The sequence below is a fragment of the Azolla caroliniana genome, unplaced genomic scaffold, assembly GCF_043228905.1.
Source record: "Azolla caroliniana isolate FFs.n. ecotype wild unplaced genomic scaffold, voAzoCaro1.0.p SCAF_21, whole genome shotgun sequence".
NCBI classification, from domain to species: domain Eukaryota; kingdom Viridiplantae; phylum Streptophyta; class Polypodiopsida; order Salviniales; family Salviniaceae; genus Azolla; species Azolla caroliniana.
Window position 1 is genome coordinate 1,125,044 of NW_028230456.1, and position 17,571 is coordinate 1,142,614.

The 17,571-nt window shown below is 37.3% G+C and overlaps 3 protein-coding genes across 3 annotated transcripts; all 3 read left to right on the top strand.

Moving 5' to 3' along the window:
* Positions 1-143: 143 nt before the first annotated feature.
* On the top strand, positions 144-3,172 carry LOC147850205 (pentatricopeptide repeat-containing protein At2g03380, mitochondrial-like). The gene is made up of 2 exons (XM_087336619.1): positions 144-274; positions 402-3,172. The coding sequence occupies exons 1-2, from the start codon at positions 194-196 to the stop codon at positions 2,745-2,747; spliced, it is 2,427 nt and encodes an 808-aa protein (XP_087192745.1). The 5' UTR covers positions 144-193; the 3' UTR covers positions 2,748-3,172.
* A 4,776-nt stretch (positions 3,173-7,948) lies between these two features.
* Positions 7,949-9,097, top strand: LOC147850206 (uncharacterized). The gene has a single exon (XM_087336759.1). The coding sequence runs from the start codon at positions 7,952-7,954 to the stop codon at positions 9,095-9,097; it is 1,146 nt and encodes a 381-aa protein (XP_087192885.1). The 5' UTR covers positions 7,949-7,951.
* Positions 9,098-14,130: 5,033 nt separating this feature from the next.
* On the top strand, positions 14,131-16,431 carry LOC147850207 (putative pentatricopeptide repeat-containing protein At3g25060, mitochondrial). The gene has a single exon (XM_087336760.1). The coding sequence runs from the start codon at positions 14,131-14,133 to the stop codon at positions 16,429-16,431; it is 2,301 nt and encodes a 766-aa protein (XP_087192886.1).
* The last annotated feature ends 1,140 nt before the right edge of the window (positions 16,432-17,571 follow it).

Consider the following 17,571-nt stretch of genomic DNA (forward strand, 5'->3'; position numbering starts at 1 on the left):
TTTTATAACTAATGGAAGGAGTTTTTTTTTTGGAAAAAAAAGAAAAAAAGAAACAATCCGGGAGAGAGGAGAGCCATTTATCGGGGGTAGTGGCAGTAGAATGATTTTCAGGTAAAAAAAGAGCCAAATATTGAAGCCTTTTATAATGACAAAGATTTTAGACCTATACAAGTGATGATGTAATTGTGTAGGAATGGCATGCCAGGATATGGATTTCGCGTGGAAAGAATTCTTCAAAGATCCTTCTCAATTCACCCATCTTCAAAACAAAAAGGTAGTATAGTCGGGAATTGATTACTCTGTTTCTACCATACTCTGTTTTCTTTTTGTTAGAGTCTGTTTTTGTTGTTGTTGTTATACTCTGTTTTTTTATCTCAGTACACTGTTTTGTTCTATACCAGAAGGGCTCTGATTTCATCCATAGAAAAGCAGGGGAAACTCTGTACATTCAAAGCTTCCTTAACCCTCAATGGGTTCAAGAGGAATTATCAAGAAGAAGTCTTATCTATGCAAAAACTGTAGAAGAACCGCATTTTCAAGACCATGCTGCCCTTTTATCTACCATAAAAGCTTGTGGTAAATACAAGGACCTATCGAAAGGGAATCATATATACGAACATATTGCCCAAAGAGGGTTTCTTCATACTGATACCTATGTAGCCTCTGCCATGATTACCATGTATGCAAGATGTAATGCACTCTCCAAAGCACAACAAGTGTTCAATAACATCCCAGTTCAAATCCGGAATGTCGTCACATGGAATGCATTGATTAGTGGATATGTGCAACATGGGTTGTGTGAAGAAGCCTTGAATCTCTATAAAAGAATGCAAGAAGATGATTTGAAACCGGACTCAGTCACATTTTCTTGTGTTTTGAGAGCTTGTGGAAATATTGGAGCAATGAGAAAAGGTGAAGAAATACATGCCGAGGTCATGAAAATGCATGGATTGCTAGAAAAGAATAGTGTACTTAGCAATGCTTTGGTGGGTATGTATGCAAAATGTGGTGCACTAGCAAAAGCACGAGATGTTTTTGATAAGCTTCCTGCTCGGGATTTAGTGTCTTGGAATACACTCATTTCGGGGTATACTCAACATAAGCTCCATGTAGAAGCCCTTCATTGCTTTGCAGAGATGCAAGATGAGGGATTTTCACCTGATGCTATCACCTTTGCTTGCATTTTAAAAGTTTGTGGGAGCATAAAAGCAACTGAGAAAGGGCGAGAAATACATGCTGAGGTGTGTAAACGGAAATTATTGGCCAGTAATGTCATGCTCGGGAATGCTGTTGTCAATATGTATGCAAAATGCGGGGTTCTTTCAAAAGCTAAAGAAGTGTTCGATGAGCTTCCTGTTCACAATGTAGTGTCTTGGAATGCATTGATTGGTGGGTATATCCAACACGGACTTTACAATGAAGCTCTCTTTTGCTTTGCTGAGATGCGAGACGAAGGCATCTCACCAGATTCTGTCACTTTTCTCTCCATCTTGAAAGCTTGTGGTAGCATACGAGCAATTGACAAAGGAGAAGAGATACACGATGAGCTTATGAATTGTATCCCATCAGAGAAAACTGGTATTGTTCTTGGTACTGCTTTGGTAGACATGTATGCAAAATGTGGTAAGCTTTCAAAAGCACAGGAGGTTTTTGATGGTCTCCTGGTAAGAGATGCAGTCTCTTGGACTGCACTCATTGATGGCTATGGTCAACATGGGCTTGGCAATGATGCTTTGACATGCTTTGGAAGAATGCAAGATGAGGGCATCTCTCCGAATGCTGTGACTTTTGCTTCAATGTTGAAAGCTTGTGGCTGCATAGGGTTGCTCCAAAAGGGAAAACAAATACATGCTGAAGTGAGCAATCAAGGACTCGTAGAAAAGGATATTGTTCTTGGCAATGCACTGGTGGATATGTATGCCAAGTGCGGTGCATTGGCAAAAGCTCAAGAAGTGTTCGATACCCTTCCGGTAAGGGATGCTATCTCTTGGACGGCATTGATTACAGGCTATGCTCGGTATGGTCTCAGTGACAGATGTCTCTTGTGTGTTGACAACATGCAGGACACTGAGGGTCGTTACTCAGATGTGGTCACTGTATCCTCTATCTTGAAATCCTTTGGAACCATAGAGTCGACTCAAATGGAAGAAATACATATTGAAGCTAATAGGCAAGGGCTCTTGGGAAAGTATGTGATGTTTGACAATGCATTCGTGGACAGGTATGTGAAATGTGGTCGTATTGGAAAAACAAGGGAAGTGTTCGATAAACTCAAGGTAACAGACACATTCTCTTGGACTGCATTACTTGCAGGTTATGCCGAACTTGGGGAGGCGAAAGGGGTGTTTTCATCATTTACTAAAATGGCTGCCGAAGGTATAATGCCAGATGCAGTCACTTTTATTGTTCTTCTCATAGCCTGCAGTCATGCAGGTCTGGTGGAGGAAGGGAAGCTCTATTTCGATCTTATGACTAATGGTTATGGTCTCACCCCAAGCTTAGAACACTACACTTGCATGATCGATCTTTTTGGAAGAGCGGGGCATTTCGAGAAGGCAGTTTATGTCATAGAGAAGGTTGCACCTTCTCATCGTAACCAATTATGGCTGGCCTTGTTGGGCGCTTGCCGGAAATGGGGAAATGTGAGGCTCGGTCAATGGATCTTTGAGCATTCAGTAAAGTTGAATGAAAATGATGCTTCCTCATATGTATGCATGAGTAATATATATGCAACTCATGGAAAATGACAAAGAGATACAGGGGAACAAATAGAAAACAGAGCATTTATAGAAGACTATACTAACCACAATCGTTTGTTGTTGGATTTCAATATATTGAAGAAAATTCATGGAAGAACAGACTAACCACTGATATCTATTGTTGGACTTTGATATATTGAAGATCCATGTAACACCACCAACCCTCACCGTATGTATTTTTGCACTTACACATATTGAAGAAGATGCGATGGAAGAATATACCAAACAACATTATTTATTGTTGGACCTCAATATATTGAAGTAGAGATTTGTATTTAGAATGCCCTTCTAGAGCTCTAGAACAAGGAAAGCAATGAAGGGAGGATTGCACGATATTTGCTGTATTGGTTTAAGTGGAATGATTTGGAACCAAATTGTAATTGTGGAGAGAAATAGAAATTTTATTGCATCAATCCTTTCTAATTCATCAAACAGGTTGTTGATGTTTTCCATATCTAGCGACATTTTATGTTCTTTTTATGAGTCTCCAACACATTACCTAGTCTTTACTGTCTTTTCAAAATCAGTTTGAAAATGCATGGTTGGAAGATTGGGGATGTTTGTCATGTTTTGAACCAATTAAATGTTGGGCCAATAGCATTACTTGGGAAGTAATTTTATCATTGAATGCATATTCAAGGGTCCTTGCATGTTTATGGTTTTGTGTTGGTTGATTTATCATCGATGTGTTTTTGCTCTTCTTTTTTAATAATTATAAACAACTTTTCTTGATGGACAACTGGGAGAAATTATCTCCATGTGATTGGGATTAGGAAAACAATTGACCCTTGTTTTTTGTATGGATCTATTGCACATATGACCAATCTGGTCTACCATATATTTGATGTAGTGTGACAATATCTCTTTTTCCATGGATTTTCAATCTTGAGAATATTGGTCATTGCCGAAGTATTTTAACTCGAAATCAATTGGTCATGTCTATAGTGTACACATCATGATTGCCTTCTACTTTATTTATTTGGCAAATTTGGGATATATGTAAAGGTCTAGACTTCATATTATTGGCAACTATATGAATTATTTGGAGATTTGGTGGTGAATTCATGACCTAGTATCAATAACATAATAATATGAAATAGTTTAGAGATTCACATGTTCCTTAGCTCAATACATTGATGTGCATGTAGTTTAGGTGAAGTGATACATAGTGTAACAAAGACATAAAAGTCGAGATTTGAAACCAGTCCCTTCTATTGCCAACCAATTACCTTGGAATGAAGCATCACAAATAAAAAATATTCAAACATTTGTCATGAAATTCCATCCATATTTACATTTCATGAATTTCACAAATCAAAATCTCTTTTGTCTAGACGAACTCTAGATGTATAATGGAAGCTAAGTTGAGAACATGGGCTGATAATAAGGAATTGTAAGAGGGCTTACAAGAACGTTGGTTTTTGAAAACACCATAACACTATTGATCACATTGTCACTCTCCTAGTGCTAATGGAAGAAAGTCATTTGAAAGGCAAATGACTATATTATTGCTTCATGGACTTCAGAAAAGCTTTTGATATGGAGCCTCATGAGCATCTTTGGAGAAGCATTCAAGGTTCCAACTTCCAAGTGAATGTATGGTTGTAATTTCTTGAATTTAGTGTGTGTGTGCGTGTGTGGGTAATGGAACTTTAGATTTTTTTACGAACACTATTGGTGTTAACCAAGGATGCCCACGCTCACCAACTCTTTTTGGTTTAAGCATGGATGAATAGGAACAAATTGTCGACTAGTTTGTAAAGAAAAAAGTCATTGAAGAAGTTAATATTGGGAATATAGTTATTATGCTTTTTTTATAAGCAAATGATGTAGTGCTTTTTGAAAATACTTTAGTAGATGCCCAAATGCTTACAAAGTGTATGGAAAACATTTGTATCTATAGTAAGGTAAGGTCAATGCCTCTAAAATGAATGTTATACTTGTGAAGATTCAAAAAAAGGACAAACCATGCATTGTATACAATAATAAACCACTTGAAACAACAAAAATCTGAAAATAACTTAGTCGTGAGGTTCTCTCTAGTCATAGATGGAATGAATGTGCAACTTACTACATTAGAGAACATACACAATGGTGGAATCAAATGTTGGGTTTGCGGGAAATACGTCTTCAATAAATTGTTAACAATGCTGCTTTTCAATAGTCCAATTGGAAATAGTAAGAAAAATTCCAAAACTACTTCCTTATGAAGTTTCTTTAAGACAAGCTACAAATGACATACATGCTCCTCCTTATTGAGGAAGGATCACTTCACATTGAGATTATAGACATGAAAAAGTTTTCAAGCACATGCTTAAGGCTCAAAAAAGCCCTCACATTTATTTCTTAGGATTGCACAAGAAAGGATTCACAAAACACAACAAAATTTGGCTTCTTCAAAGGCGGTAATATATCTATCTTTCTTTTTGCTACCTAATCTTTTAGTGGTTCAATGTGTCGATAAATGTTTTGAGCCCACCCACATGTGCAAGTCAATTGTATGATAGTTTGAGTATTTTTTATTATGCCCTTTCTTCTCTCATCCACACGTGACATGTGTCACATACCGATTGCGCTCGGGGTCATTGCTAATTCTAGTAATGCAAAAGGCTTAACCACATACGATTATTAATGCAACTTTATTGGTTGGTACTTACTAGTATCCAAAACAAATACTTCAAGAATGTGATGAAACCACCGTAGCTAACCTAGTGATTGTGTCTCGTGGTGATGAAAACATTGTCCATGATCTCTCTTTTGAGATTTTTTTTCTTGTAGTCCCAATTCACTTCTTTTGTACCATAGTGTCATTTTCCATGATTGGTATCTTGATTCAAAGGGCTTGCCCATTTGTCACACATGCTTTAAGGAATTCTTGCCCTCTTCCTTTTCTTAATTTGCTTTGGAGTTCTCATTCATCCCTACACCTCATCCTTACTAGTATGTGTACCACCTTTAATACACTTCTCACAATGCCGTGCCCTCCTATCCTTCATATTTAGTTACCTTTTAGGTACTTGATCTCTTGCCTAAATAAATCCAGCCTAATCATTGGGTCATGTAAATGGTTTATATATTTCTTCCTACACTAAAACTTTTCTTCATCCAAAAAAAGTTATAGTATGACGTGGACGATCTCAATAACACAAATTTTTTAGCAATCTCCTCGCCATCATTGATGCTGGATTCCTAACAATGGTATATTTTACACTTTATGTAACTTCTACTCAATCACTAGTGCCACATTTAATTGCTTCGGTAACTCAAATTGTGATATGATATCATTAAAGTAGCTCTTATATTAGCTTTTAATCTAGAATAGAACATAATGGAATCAAAATCTAATTTCATTTCAGTATGTACTACCAATTCTTTTTACATGAAATTTGAGAATATTAATACTTTGGATCCCTGGAAACTTGAAACATACATTAAGTTCTAGATTTTGTCATATTCATTCAAAAAATCTAAGTATATATGTATGTATGCATTTGAAATTGTTAGACAATCAATGGGGATGTGTGAAACATTTTATTTAGCAAATAATCATAATGAGTGATGACGATTTCATTGATTATAGGGTTATGTGCATGTTCAAGTTTAAGGATGAAGATTTTTCGCTATTTTTTAGTGAGTTGACAAATAACAATGAATTATTAGCTTACCCTTTATCATATAATATATACTCATATTATGCAACATTCCCAATGATGAATTGCTAACCAAGACACAATCTTTGAATAAACAGTAACTTAATTTTATCTCTCTCTAGAATCAAAAGTTATCTATTTTACCATGAGAACCTATAACAACGTCACTTTCATGGGATATCAATGTTCAGAAAAGAATAAAGTTCCAATATTAATATCAACTAGTAAATTCCCCATAGATTCCTTACAAAGAGAGGTAGTCTCTTAATATAAAATATACAATCATTCAACGTTTTACATGCCAATTTTTGGTTGTAGTGTTTCAACATATTTTGTTCCTTTGTGGACACAAGTAGGAGATACATAATCACCACATATAGTTAGAATGCAAAATACATTTGCTATGGTTAAATACTTCCCAAATATGATATGTTTATAATAAAGTATAATATTAGCTTTGTCGCATGTATGGAATTGTCGTGCCTCATCCAAATATATGCATTGAACGGATTATGGGTGGTTAACAAAATTTCACGAAATTGATCTTACATGTATAATTAGGGCATCGTGTTTCCTTGTTGATTGATGAACAACCAAGTGATTTTCTCAAATTTATTATGTCTAGTGGAAAGTTTTAAGACAATCATGCCATGAATGCAAATTTCTAATCTTATTTTGGATGTACTAGAAACTTGCCCACAAATGATTGTGGATTACATTTAAATCAAAACCAAGTCGGCATACGCAAAAATTGTAAGTGACAAGGAAAAATGTTCTCTCTTTTTAAATTATAGTATTAACACTTACAAATGGGCTACACAAGTAAGAGAAACAACCAATAGGCCCTTCCTTATGGTTGGATAACTTAGGATTTGGTAGGAAGTTAGCAATATAAATGCTTGGAAAGAACAATAAAACAAAAGCAAAGGATATTTTAGAGATTGTATATAACTTGGATTGCCAATGGAGTGATTGATCGAATGTAGTGAGGGGATTGATAACAAAAACTTGTCAGATAACATCTTGACATTGGCCTTGGTCTTGTAATCAGGAGGGAATAATGATCATGAGAGGGTTGGGGGAGTTTCCATTAATATATTAATGACATATCACCTTTCCATATCAATCAATCAATTCCAAAGGAAGCCCACACAAAGCCCACAAAGAGAGAGAGAGAGAGATAGAGAGGGAGGATGTTTTCTCGATATGGGGTCTTTGCAATCCAAACTTCTATGCATCATATATGTTTTGAGACAAAATATTATAACGTGGGGCGATGTCTTTATCAACTTGTCCCTCACTCTCTCACACACAAAATTAGATTTTCCATGGTACACACATTCACACACATGATATTAATAACTAGTAGTTATATATGTACATATGTGTAATGTACCTAGGTTCTACACACACACACACACACAAACACACACATATATATGTGTGACAAATTCACAAAAGATCATAGAAGGCCTCTACTACATGAATGAGATAGAGGATAGGAGTGCCTTATACAAATTCATTGCCATGAGGAGATCATCCATGAAGGAACAATGTGGTAGTAGGAGTCCTAATAGTAGTTACAAGGGCCTCTTGTTGTATGACCAAGTGCAAGAGAGGCTCGACAAGCTTCTCCACCAAGACCCTCTAAGCTACAATTGTATCCACATGCAAGAAGGCCTCCATTACCCCGAAATCGAAATCGACAATCTTCACAACAACAATAAGAATAGTAATACCAACATTGGTTCGATCGGAGATGTGAGCCCGTCGGGACGACAAACTCAGTTCGTTCGCGACCCTAGCTCTTATAGTGGGGCGCCGGCCCCGTGGGGCAGTAGCGATGACATGGTGCTAGGAGGTCCCGATCCCTGCCTTGGCCCTAGCATGGGTACAAGCACTCGCTGGACCCCAACGCAAGCACAGCTAGAGGAGTTGCACGCGTGGTTCTACGTGGGCGGCGTTAGGACTCCGTCGGCGTCCCAAATAAGCCGCATTACCGCCCAGCTCCGTGCGTACGGACGCATCGAAGGCCGCAATGTCTTCTACTGGTTCCAGAACCAGAAGGCCCGTGAACGTAAGCGTGCCATCGCCCAGCAGAAACTAGAGCAAGAACAAAGACAAGGAGTCCAAGAAGGTCAAGGTCAAGGCCAAGGTCAATGCAGAAGTCAAGGTCAATATAGAAGTCAAGGTCACACAATGCAGCTTGGTCAAAGTGATCATAATTATGTGGGTGCCCAAATTAGCTGCACTACCGCCACTACAGCTTTCTCATCATCCCCTGACTCCATTCATGATACTGAGAGAGCATTCTATACTAATAACTGTGGTAATCCTCCAAATCTGGCTGCTTCACCGTCAACGGGAGGTGCAATAGACGATGAAGATGGCGATGGTGGGAAGGAGTTAGGGCTATTAATGGAACTCTTTCCTCTCTCTTCTGATCATCCTCTGCACCATCAAGCTCATCACCATGAGTACAGATTCATACCAAGTCCCACCTCTACGTACAGTAGTAATAGTACATTAATTTCATCATCCTTTTCTTCTTCTTCTTCTTCTTCTTCTTCTTCATGTACTCATCATCAGCCTGCACCTTATAATCATCACCTTATAAGCATTAATTCCACAGTTACACCTCATCATGACCTGCAGCTTGACCTTAATCTTGCCCTTAATCACTCATAACTAAATAGATCAATCAATAAATGCACTTTATATGTATTTATAAGTGATTAATGGCTTGCTGTTGCTTAATTACTTGTTAATCTTCTTTTGGGTTTGGGCATTTAAAATAAAACTTGCTAGATAATTGTATGACATCATGAGAAGCAAAGAAGAATGGTAATTTGATTTTAAATTTCATATCCACATTAACTTGGTACCAATGACCATGACCTAATTATAAGTTTTCCAAATGTATACTTCAATATAATTAGTCACCATAACTTATAATAAGATGTACGTATGTGTCATTGCGACGAAAACTCCGACCCGTCGAACGCACAATGTGTCCTAACATTAGTGCATCGTTGGGTTCGTTAATGTGTCCACACTTCACAAGTTATGCGAGTTCCTTTGGGTGGTCAATATATCATCACATTAATGGTCCCCCCCAACACGCAACTAACATTTATAACATGCCAATTTATGTACAAAAAAATATGGTCAAGTCAACACTTTATGTCAAAATGTTATGGTTCCTCAAGGAAGACAACACATCATTTTTTTTTTCCAAAAAAAATAAAATTCTTCATTAGTAAAACTTATGCATACATGTCGAAATGTTTAGGTGGAAAACATCACAATGGCTCAGTAGCCATGATGACCTATAACAAACCACAAAGAAGTAGAGTGAAAGACTAAAAAGAATGACATTGGCCATCCTACACTCTGGAAGGAATGGATTATCCTCAGAATTTTCCCTAATTTTACTTTCAGGCGGATAAGCTTGACTTGAATTCTCCACACAATAATCCCTTCAACACACTTGGCAAATTTCTGTACTTCAACACCTACTTTAGTTGTTGCATTTGTAGACACCAAACTTTCCATGATGCACATGCAACTGTTTTCTTCAACATGTGTGTACCTGAATGTCCACATGAGGTTCCCCCAATTCTTTTTTGTTTTCTTCAGTTTTTGCCTCATTTAACATCTTTGATTGAACATCGTTTCCACAGTCTGTGGCTTATACTTTACTTGCATTGTGTTGAAGTTTTGAATTGCAAAATTCAAAATATATTGGAGAAAAGGACTTTGGAAGTGTTAATTCAATACCATTCTCCACAGTACCATGATACCTCTCGCTGAATACAACAATCACCTGAAAAAGAAAATGATTCTATTGTCCTCGTCCCCTCATGAAAGGATGCTTCACCACCCAACAACGTCATCGCTCATCCTTATCAAACAAAGAGAATATGCTTCCTTTCCCCCAACCAACATGTCACCGATTACCACCAACATCCACATCAACCATCTTGCCGTAGACTAGCAAAGTCCTGCACATACCAAAAAACATAATGACACTACTCTCTTTATCCCCTCATGAAATTCCGCTTCTTCCCCCGACACCATCAACACTCATCCTTTACCAAAATAGACAATGTTCTTTGGTTTCCACATCAACCATCTATTCGTTTACCACCAAAGTCCTGTACAAACAAAAATAGAGTGAATGTGCTGTCCTCATCCCCTCTTAAAAAATTGCTTCAGCCCCCAACACCACCATGATTCATTCATCCTTAGAAAATTGAAAATTTGCTTCAATGACCACATCAACCATCTCATTGTATACCACCAAGGACCTGTACCTACAAAAATAGAATGAGACTACTCTCCTAATCCCCTCATGAAATTATGTTTCATCGCCCTACACCATCTTCACTCATCCTTTATAGAAATAAAAAATGTGCTTTGTTTTCCACATCAATTGTCTGTTCGTTGACCACAAAAGTCATGTACAAACAAAATTAGAGTGAATGTGTTGTCCTCATCCCCTCATAAAAATCTGCTTCAACCCCTGACAACACCAACACTCATCCTTACAAAATAGAAATGCTTCAGTGACCACATCAACCATCTCGTTGTATACGACCAAAGTTTTGTACCTACAAAAAATAGAAGGAGACTACTCTCCTAATCCCCTGATGAAATTATGCTTCATCCCCCTTGTACAATTGAAAATTGCTTGGTTTCCACATCAATTGTCGTCTCGATGTTTATCAACGAAATCCATCGGAATCCTCGACCATCTCGCCAAATCCACCAATATTGAATATTAATTAATGTGGACCTCCTATTAAGTCATGTTGTATGCAATATAAGTATAGGTAAACTATCTTCACGTGTGGTACAATCTTTTGGGGAACGTTGGCTCAACAAACAGTTTTTTATCATCATCATAATTTATCGTTGACTTTACATGTGAAAAGTTTTCAGGTGTACGCTACTTCAAGCTCCTTGGAGGGAGTCAAGTTCTTCTCCCGGTGTTATGTTTGGAAGATTATCTCCTCTTTGGCCTTATAGGTTATCTGGAAAGCAAGGTGTTCCAAAATATATAATGCCGAACAAACTAATGTTGAGGATCAGGTTAAGTCTTTCTGAGAATTATTGGTAAATACGGTTAAAGGTGAATATGATAGTTACAAGGGTTATGGAAATGTAGCTAACCGGAAAAGAAGGAGAATTCGAAGAGTTTGGTCATCTATTCTATTATGTTGGATGCAGGTGATGATGTTAAGTGGAACTATGTTCCACCTCATTAGTTGTTTCCGCCAAGACAACACATCATATTAGTTCCGACACGTTACAAATATTCATGTGATGATACTAATTATGATTTGTTGTCTCAACTTTTTTGAGGGTTTATCTGATTGATTAACGATAAACTAAATATTATAATTATGGTTGAGCCAATAACATGCTATAAATGTTGATGCCATGGCATCCATGGTTAAAAGCAATTAGTATAAGTGTTTTCGTTGTTCCAGGCGGCCAATATGTCATAATAACTTCTTTTGCTGAAAGTAATATGTTAGTATTGTTACCAACATGGAGATAAAATGATTGGGTGTTAGGTGTTTGACACTTTATGTAGGCATACTGTTGCTTAGGATGGACAATATATTGCAAATGATTGACATGAACAAAACCTCATAACAATTGTGCCGAACACATGGTAACATTATTGCCTAGCAACCCTTGGTGAAAAATAGTTGATCTTGTCAACACTACGTGGTTATGTTGACAATTGTTGAAACTGGACAATATATCATACGATATATTAAGTGAAAAACAATCCTATGCTTGTAGAGTCTCATCTGCTTATGTGTGATGCATACATGATGCTAACGATGACATTTAAGCTATGATTGGGGTGATGTTTAAGCTACCCCCTGTGTAATATTCGTTAAATAGTAAACTTCAAACATCAAGAGACATAATGATTTATTTGAGTTAATTATGGATAATTGGTCAATGCAACACCTTAACAACATGAATTTGGGAATCAAGGAGAGCAAAGTTGCATAACTCATGATAAATTGTAAAACGTGACGAAACATCCAACTACTTAACTTGGAAGTCAATGAAGTATTATTTACATTGCAAACACAAATGATGAAATCTAACGAATAAATAGGTACATTTGTTACAACCTATAGGATATAAACAACTCTCAACATTGTAATTATATTGTTCCTTAAATATAAGATTTTGACATTCAAATGATCAAAATGCCACTCAAGTTCATCAAATTGCTTGTTCCTTAAAACTATTCATCTTCGTTTCACAAGACTAAGGTTCAAATTTTGGACATTGACTAATAGTATTGACTTAATGTTCAAAATTGCCGAAGGACATAGGAGTTAACTGGTGAGCTTTGTCAATTAGGAAACTATTCATCTTCATTTACAAGGCTAAGATTCAAAATATTGAAATTGGCCAATCAACATCGCCTAATTATGTTGACCTAATGTTCAAAATTGCCGAACAATAGAGGAGTTAATTGGCGATTTTTTTCTTCCCAACAATTTCGTTGACCTTTGTGATCATATTGGGGAAAAACCCCAAAACTTGTGAAAAGGTCATAGTTCTCATAAGTTTCCCTTAAGAATGCTCTCTACTTGACAATAAGCTTTTCACTACTCCTAGACCTAGTTTAGATACTGATTGCCAAGCAGTACTACTTTTGCATTGTTATCACCCCCCAAAGAGAATTTATTTTGTGAACTTTCTTAGGGAAACTCATTTGTTTTTCCATATTGATTGTCGAGGCTTTTTTACTAGTTTGGGGGAAACAAGAAACTGTCGACTTTTTCCAATGGAAAATAAAAAAATACATATTGTTAATTGTTTTGATGAGCTCTACTAAACCAAGTGAAAGAGAGGGCAAACTACATTGTTGAAAAATCAATATGCATTTAGTTATTATCCCTACAACAATCGGTTAATTCTCGGAATTCATTGCCAATAGGAGACAATGAGCCGAATCATATAAAAGCGAAGTTTGTAGCAAAGTTGGAGCTGGAATCGGAAACATAAATAAACAATACATGTTTGTTTCCGACATTTCGGCCAAATTCTCACCAGAAGATAAGTAATATAAATGTATGTATAGGAATGCACAAGAAATGCTCATCCACCCTTACGACCGGGTTTTTTCTCTTCTATTCGAATAGATGCTCACTTGAAAAGCAAACAAAGACGAGAAGAATTTTCTTCTTGGCATGGAGATTAGATGAAGCTCACATCAAAGGGAGAATTGTCCGCCCGGACAATGGCCGGACCGACAAGGCCGATGCGGTTGGACAGTCACACTTTCCACGTGTCAATTAGTGTGTGGTCGATCGGGCTTTCCAAGTGTCAATTGGTTACTGGCTGATGGTCCGGACAAAGATATGTACATATGGGCAGACAGACAGACAGGTTCAGAGAGGCACATGTTTTCCTTGCCCCTAAATCCCACGGAGATGAATAACAAGATGAACAGAACAGAGGTATGTCATTATCCTAACTCATTCTCAGGAATTAATTAGTTCATGCCCACATGAATGATATATTATTCATAGATGAACTGTGGTCAAAATCCATCCAACCCTACTCGCATACACCATCATGATCTACCCACTCAAGATAAGCAAACTCTTCTTGGATTGATCAAATCATGTCGAACACATCAAGATCTCCCCAAAGCTAGAAGAATCCATTCACAAATGATGCAGATATGTTCGTTTCTGGATGATTTTCACATAAACAATGCGCTTCTTGGCATGTATGCTAGGTGTGGTGCCTTTGAAGAAGCAAAAAAAGTGTTTGATGAGCTTCCTAGAAGAGACATTTTGGCTTGGAATGTATTAATCTCTTGCTATGCCAAGCTGAAGCGTTATAATGAAGCTTTAATCTTTTTTCAACTTATGAAAGATGAGGGTATATCTCCAGATTCCTTCACTTTTGTTTGCATTCTAAAGGTTTGTAGCAACATGGGTCTTATAAAGATGGGTGAAGAAATACATGCTGAGGTGAAAAAGATTAACTGCTATTTGGTGAAAAAAAATATTGTTCTTGCCACTGCATTGGTGAACATGTATGCGAAATGTGGTGAGGTTGAGAAAGCTAGAGATGTATTTGATGAGATTTTGTGCCGAGATGTGGTATCTTGGAGTGCAATGATTGGTGGATACGCTCGGAATGGGCTTGGAATTGAAGCTTTGAAATGCTTTAGAAGAATGCAAAATGAGGGCCTTGTTCCGGATGTAATAACTTTTGTTTGTCTGCTAAAAGCTTGTGGAAACATAGGGTGTCTTAACAATATGGAAGCTTGTGGAAGAAATATATGGCCCCTTGAGACAGAAGTTTTTGGAAGCACAAGCTCTCTGGATATGGAAGCTCGTGGAAGAAGAGCATGGGCTCCTGAGCTGAAAGCTTCTAGAATCATAGGGTCTCTTGAGATGGGAGAAGAGATACATGCTGAGGTTTGTCGGCAAGGTATTTTGGACAAAAATATTGTGCTTGGAACTGCTATAGTGGCGATGTATGCAAAACATGGTGCCATGATAAAGGCACAGAATGTATTCGATAAGCTTCTAGTCCGGAATGTTATTTCATGGAACTCATTAATCACAGGGTATGTCCAATGTGGTTCTGCCGATGAAGCTTTGAAATGCTTCGGGCAGATGCAAGATGAGGGCATTCGTCCCAACTCTATCACTTTCATCTGTGTTGTCAAAGCTTGTGCGAGCATACAATCTCTTGAAAAAGGTGAAATGATTTATGACGAGATAGGCAAATGGGGATTACTGGCAAAACTTGATGTTGTGCTTGGCACTGCATTAGTGGACATGTATGCCAAATGTGGGGCTCTTGTAAAAGCACAAGAAGTGTTTGACAAACTTTTGGAAAGGAATGTTATCACTTGGAATGCCCTTGTGGCTGGATATGCACAACATGATCTCGGTCATGAAGTCTTGAAACATTTTGAGAAGATGCAAAGTGAGGGCATTTCTCCGAATGCAGTCACAGTAGTTTGTATATTGAAAGCTTGTGGAAGCATAGGGTTTGTTGAAATGGGAGAAGAGATACATGCCAAGCTGAAAAACTCGGAATTCTATTTAGAGGAGAACATTGTGCTTGAAACAGCTTTGTTGGACATGTATGCCAAGTGTGGCAATATGGGAAAAGCACGAGAAGTTTTTGATGGGATTCAAACACGAAATGTTGTATCATGGAATGCTTTGATTGCTGGTTATGTTCAAAACAAGCTTGATGATGAAGCTTTACTCTGCTTCCAACAAATGTATGTAGAGGGATTTGTTCCAGAAGTGATAACTTTCATTTCTACTTTAAAGGCTTGTGGCAATAGAGGGTCTCTTGAAATCGGCAAAAAGATCCATGATGAGGTTAATAAGCTAGAATTACTAGGAAAAGATATTGTCCTTGGGACAGCCATGATGGACATGTATGTGAAATGCGGTCTATTGGTAAAATCACGAGAGGTGTTCTGTGAGCTTCCAGTTAAGAATATTGAAGCTTGGAATTCACTAATTATGGGGTATGCCCAGCTAGGTCAAGCTAAGAAGGTTTTGCACATATTCCAAAAGAATATAGTAGACAAAGGTATTATGCCAAATCTAGTGACATTCATTCTTGCAATAACCGCATGTAGCCATGCTGGCTTAGTAGAAGAGGGTCAAATTGTTTTTGATGATATGGAAAATGTCTTTTGTCTCACACCGACTTTAGAACACTATGGTTGTATGCTCGATCTTTTCGGGCGAGCCGGACACTTCGACAAAGCTGTGATTGTGATAGAGAAGGTGTCTTGTTTTGAGCGTCTTCCATTGTGGCTAGGTTTGTTAGGTGCCTGTGGAAAATGGTCAAATCTTGACCTTGGGAAATGGGCATACGATCGATCAATGGAGGTGGATGACAAGTGTAGTGCTGCACATGTGTGTATGGGGAATGCATATGCGTCTGCTGGCATGTATGGAGAAGCTGAAATTATGAATGGTGGAGACTGAAAATGAAGTACAATACGGAAAATAGCATGAATGTTTATCACACCAATTATCCTGAAGAGAAACAAAATGACCTCTGCTTGAGCCAAAAAGCTCAACTCCTGGACAAATCGCTAATCATTGAGTAAATGTCCTTTTGGTATGCTATGCATAACAAAAGAAAATGACAAGACACAAAATGTAGAGGTAAATAGTAGATATTGTACAGTTGTAATGAGCTAGTGATGGATCATGGGAGCTCTACATCTAGAAAAATCAAATGCAACTATACAATGCGTGAGTTATTTACAAACATGAGATTTTAATTAGTTTTCATATCATGGCACAAAATCATAATGATAGTTTCTTGTATTCCTTTGCAGCTGATAAATGGCATATGCCAAAGACAGCATAACATCAGTTAGTCATCAAAAGGAAGCTAGTGGGCATGTGTGAGCATGCAAGACATACCTTCCTTTTGATGACTAACTGATGTATGCTGTCTTTGGCATATGCCATTTATCAGCTGCAAAGGAATACAAGAAACTATCATTATGATTTTGTGCCATGATATGAAAACTAATTAAAATCTCATGTTTGTAAATAAGTGGAAGGAACATGTTTTGAACCTTGTACCTCTACATGATGAAGCACTAATTATTCCAACTAGCAAATAGATAATAATTAAAACAAGCAAGTGCCATCAAGCATGGGTGTTAGGTTATAAGCATGTGCACACATTTCCCTAACATGTGAGCACCTATATGTATTGGGGCTCCTCTAGAGGTGATAGTGGGGGTTGAGGGTCTCTGTTGATAATTAGGGTTTTGGACTTGCTTCAATCTAGGCTTAACATAGAGATAATTGTGCATCCCTATTGTAAATTTCCACTTATAATAGCTAATCATTATGCATTAATTTCTATCTTTTCCATTACTATTCTCTCTTTATAGAAACTCTCCATTCTTAAATAGATTGATATATAACTACTCTCACATTACAATGTCCTTACATCTATCTATCTATCTATCTATATATTTCTTTTTTTAAATGACATTGTAGTTTCCATTACCAATTCAATAAGCGTATACAAGACATATAATGATACAATCTAGTGGTGGGTAAGATATCCCCCATTATGTCATAATTGAAACCAACCTCCAC

Coding starts and splice junctions, on each gene's coding strand:
- LOC147850206 (XM_087336759.1), top strand. CDS start 7,952: ATGAAGGAACAATGTGGTAGTAGGAGTCCTAATAGTAGTTACAAGGGC.
- LOC147850207 (XM_087336760.1), top strand. CDS start 14,131: ATGCAGATATGTTCGTTTCTGGATGATTTTCACATAAACAATGCGCTT.
- LOC147850205 (XM_087336619.1), top strand. CDS start 194: ATGGCATGCCAGGATATGGATTTCGCGTGGAAAGAATTCTTCAAAGAT. Junction 275..401: donor CCCATCTTCAAAACAAAAAG/GTAGTATAGTCG, acceptor GTTCTATACCAG/AAGGGCTCTGATTTCATCCA.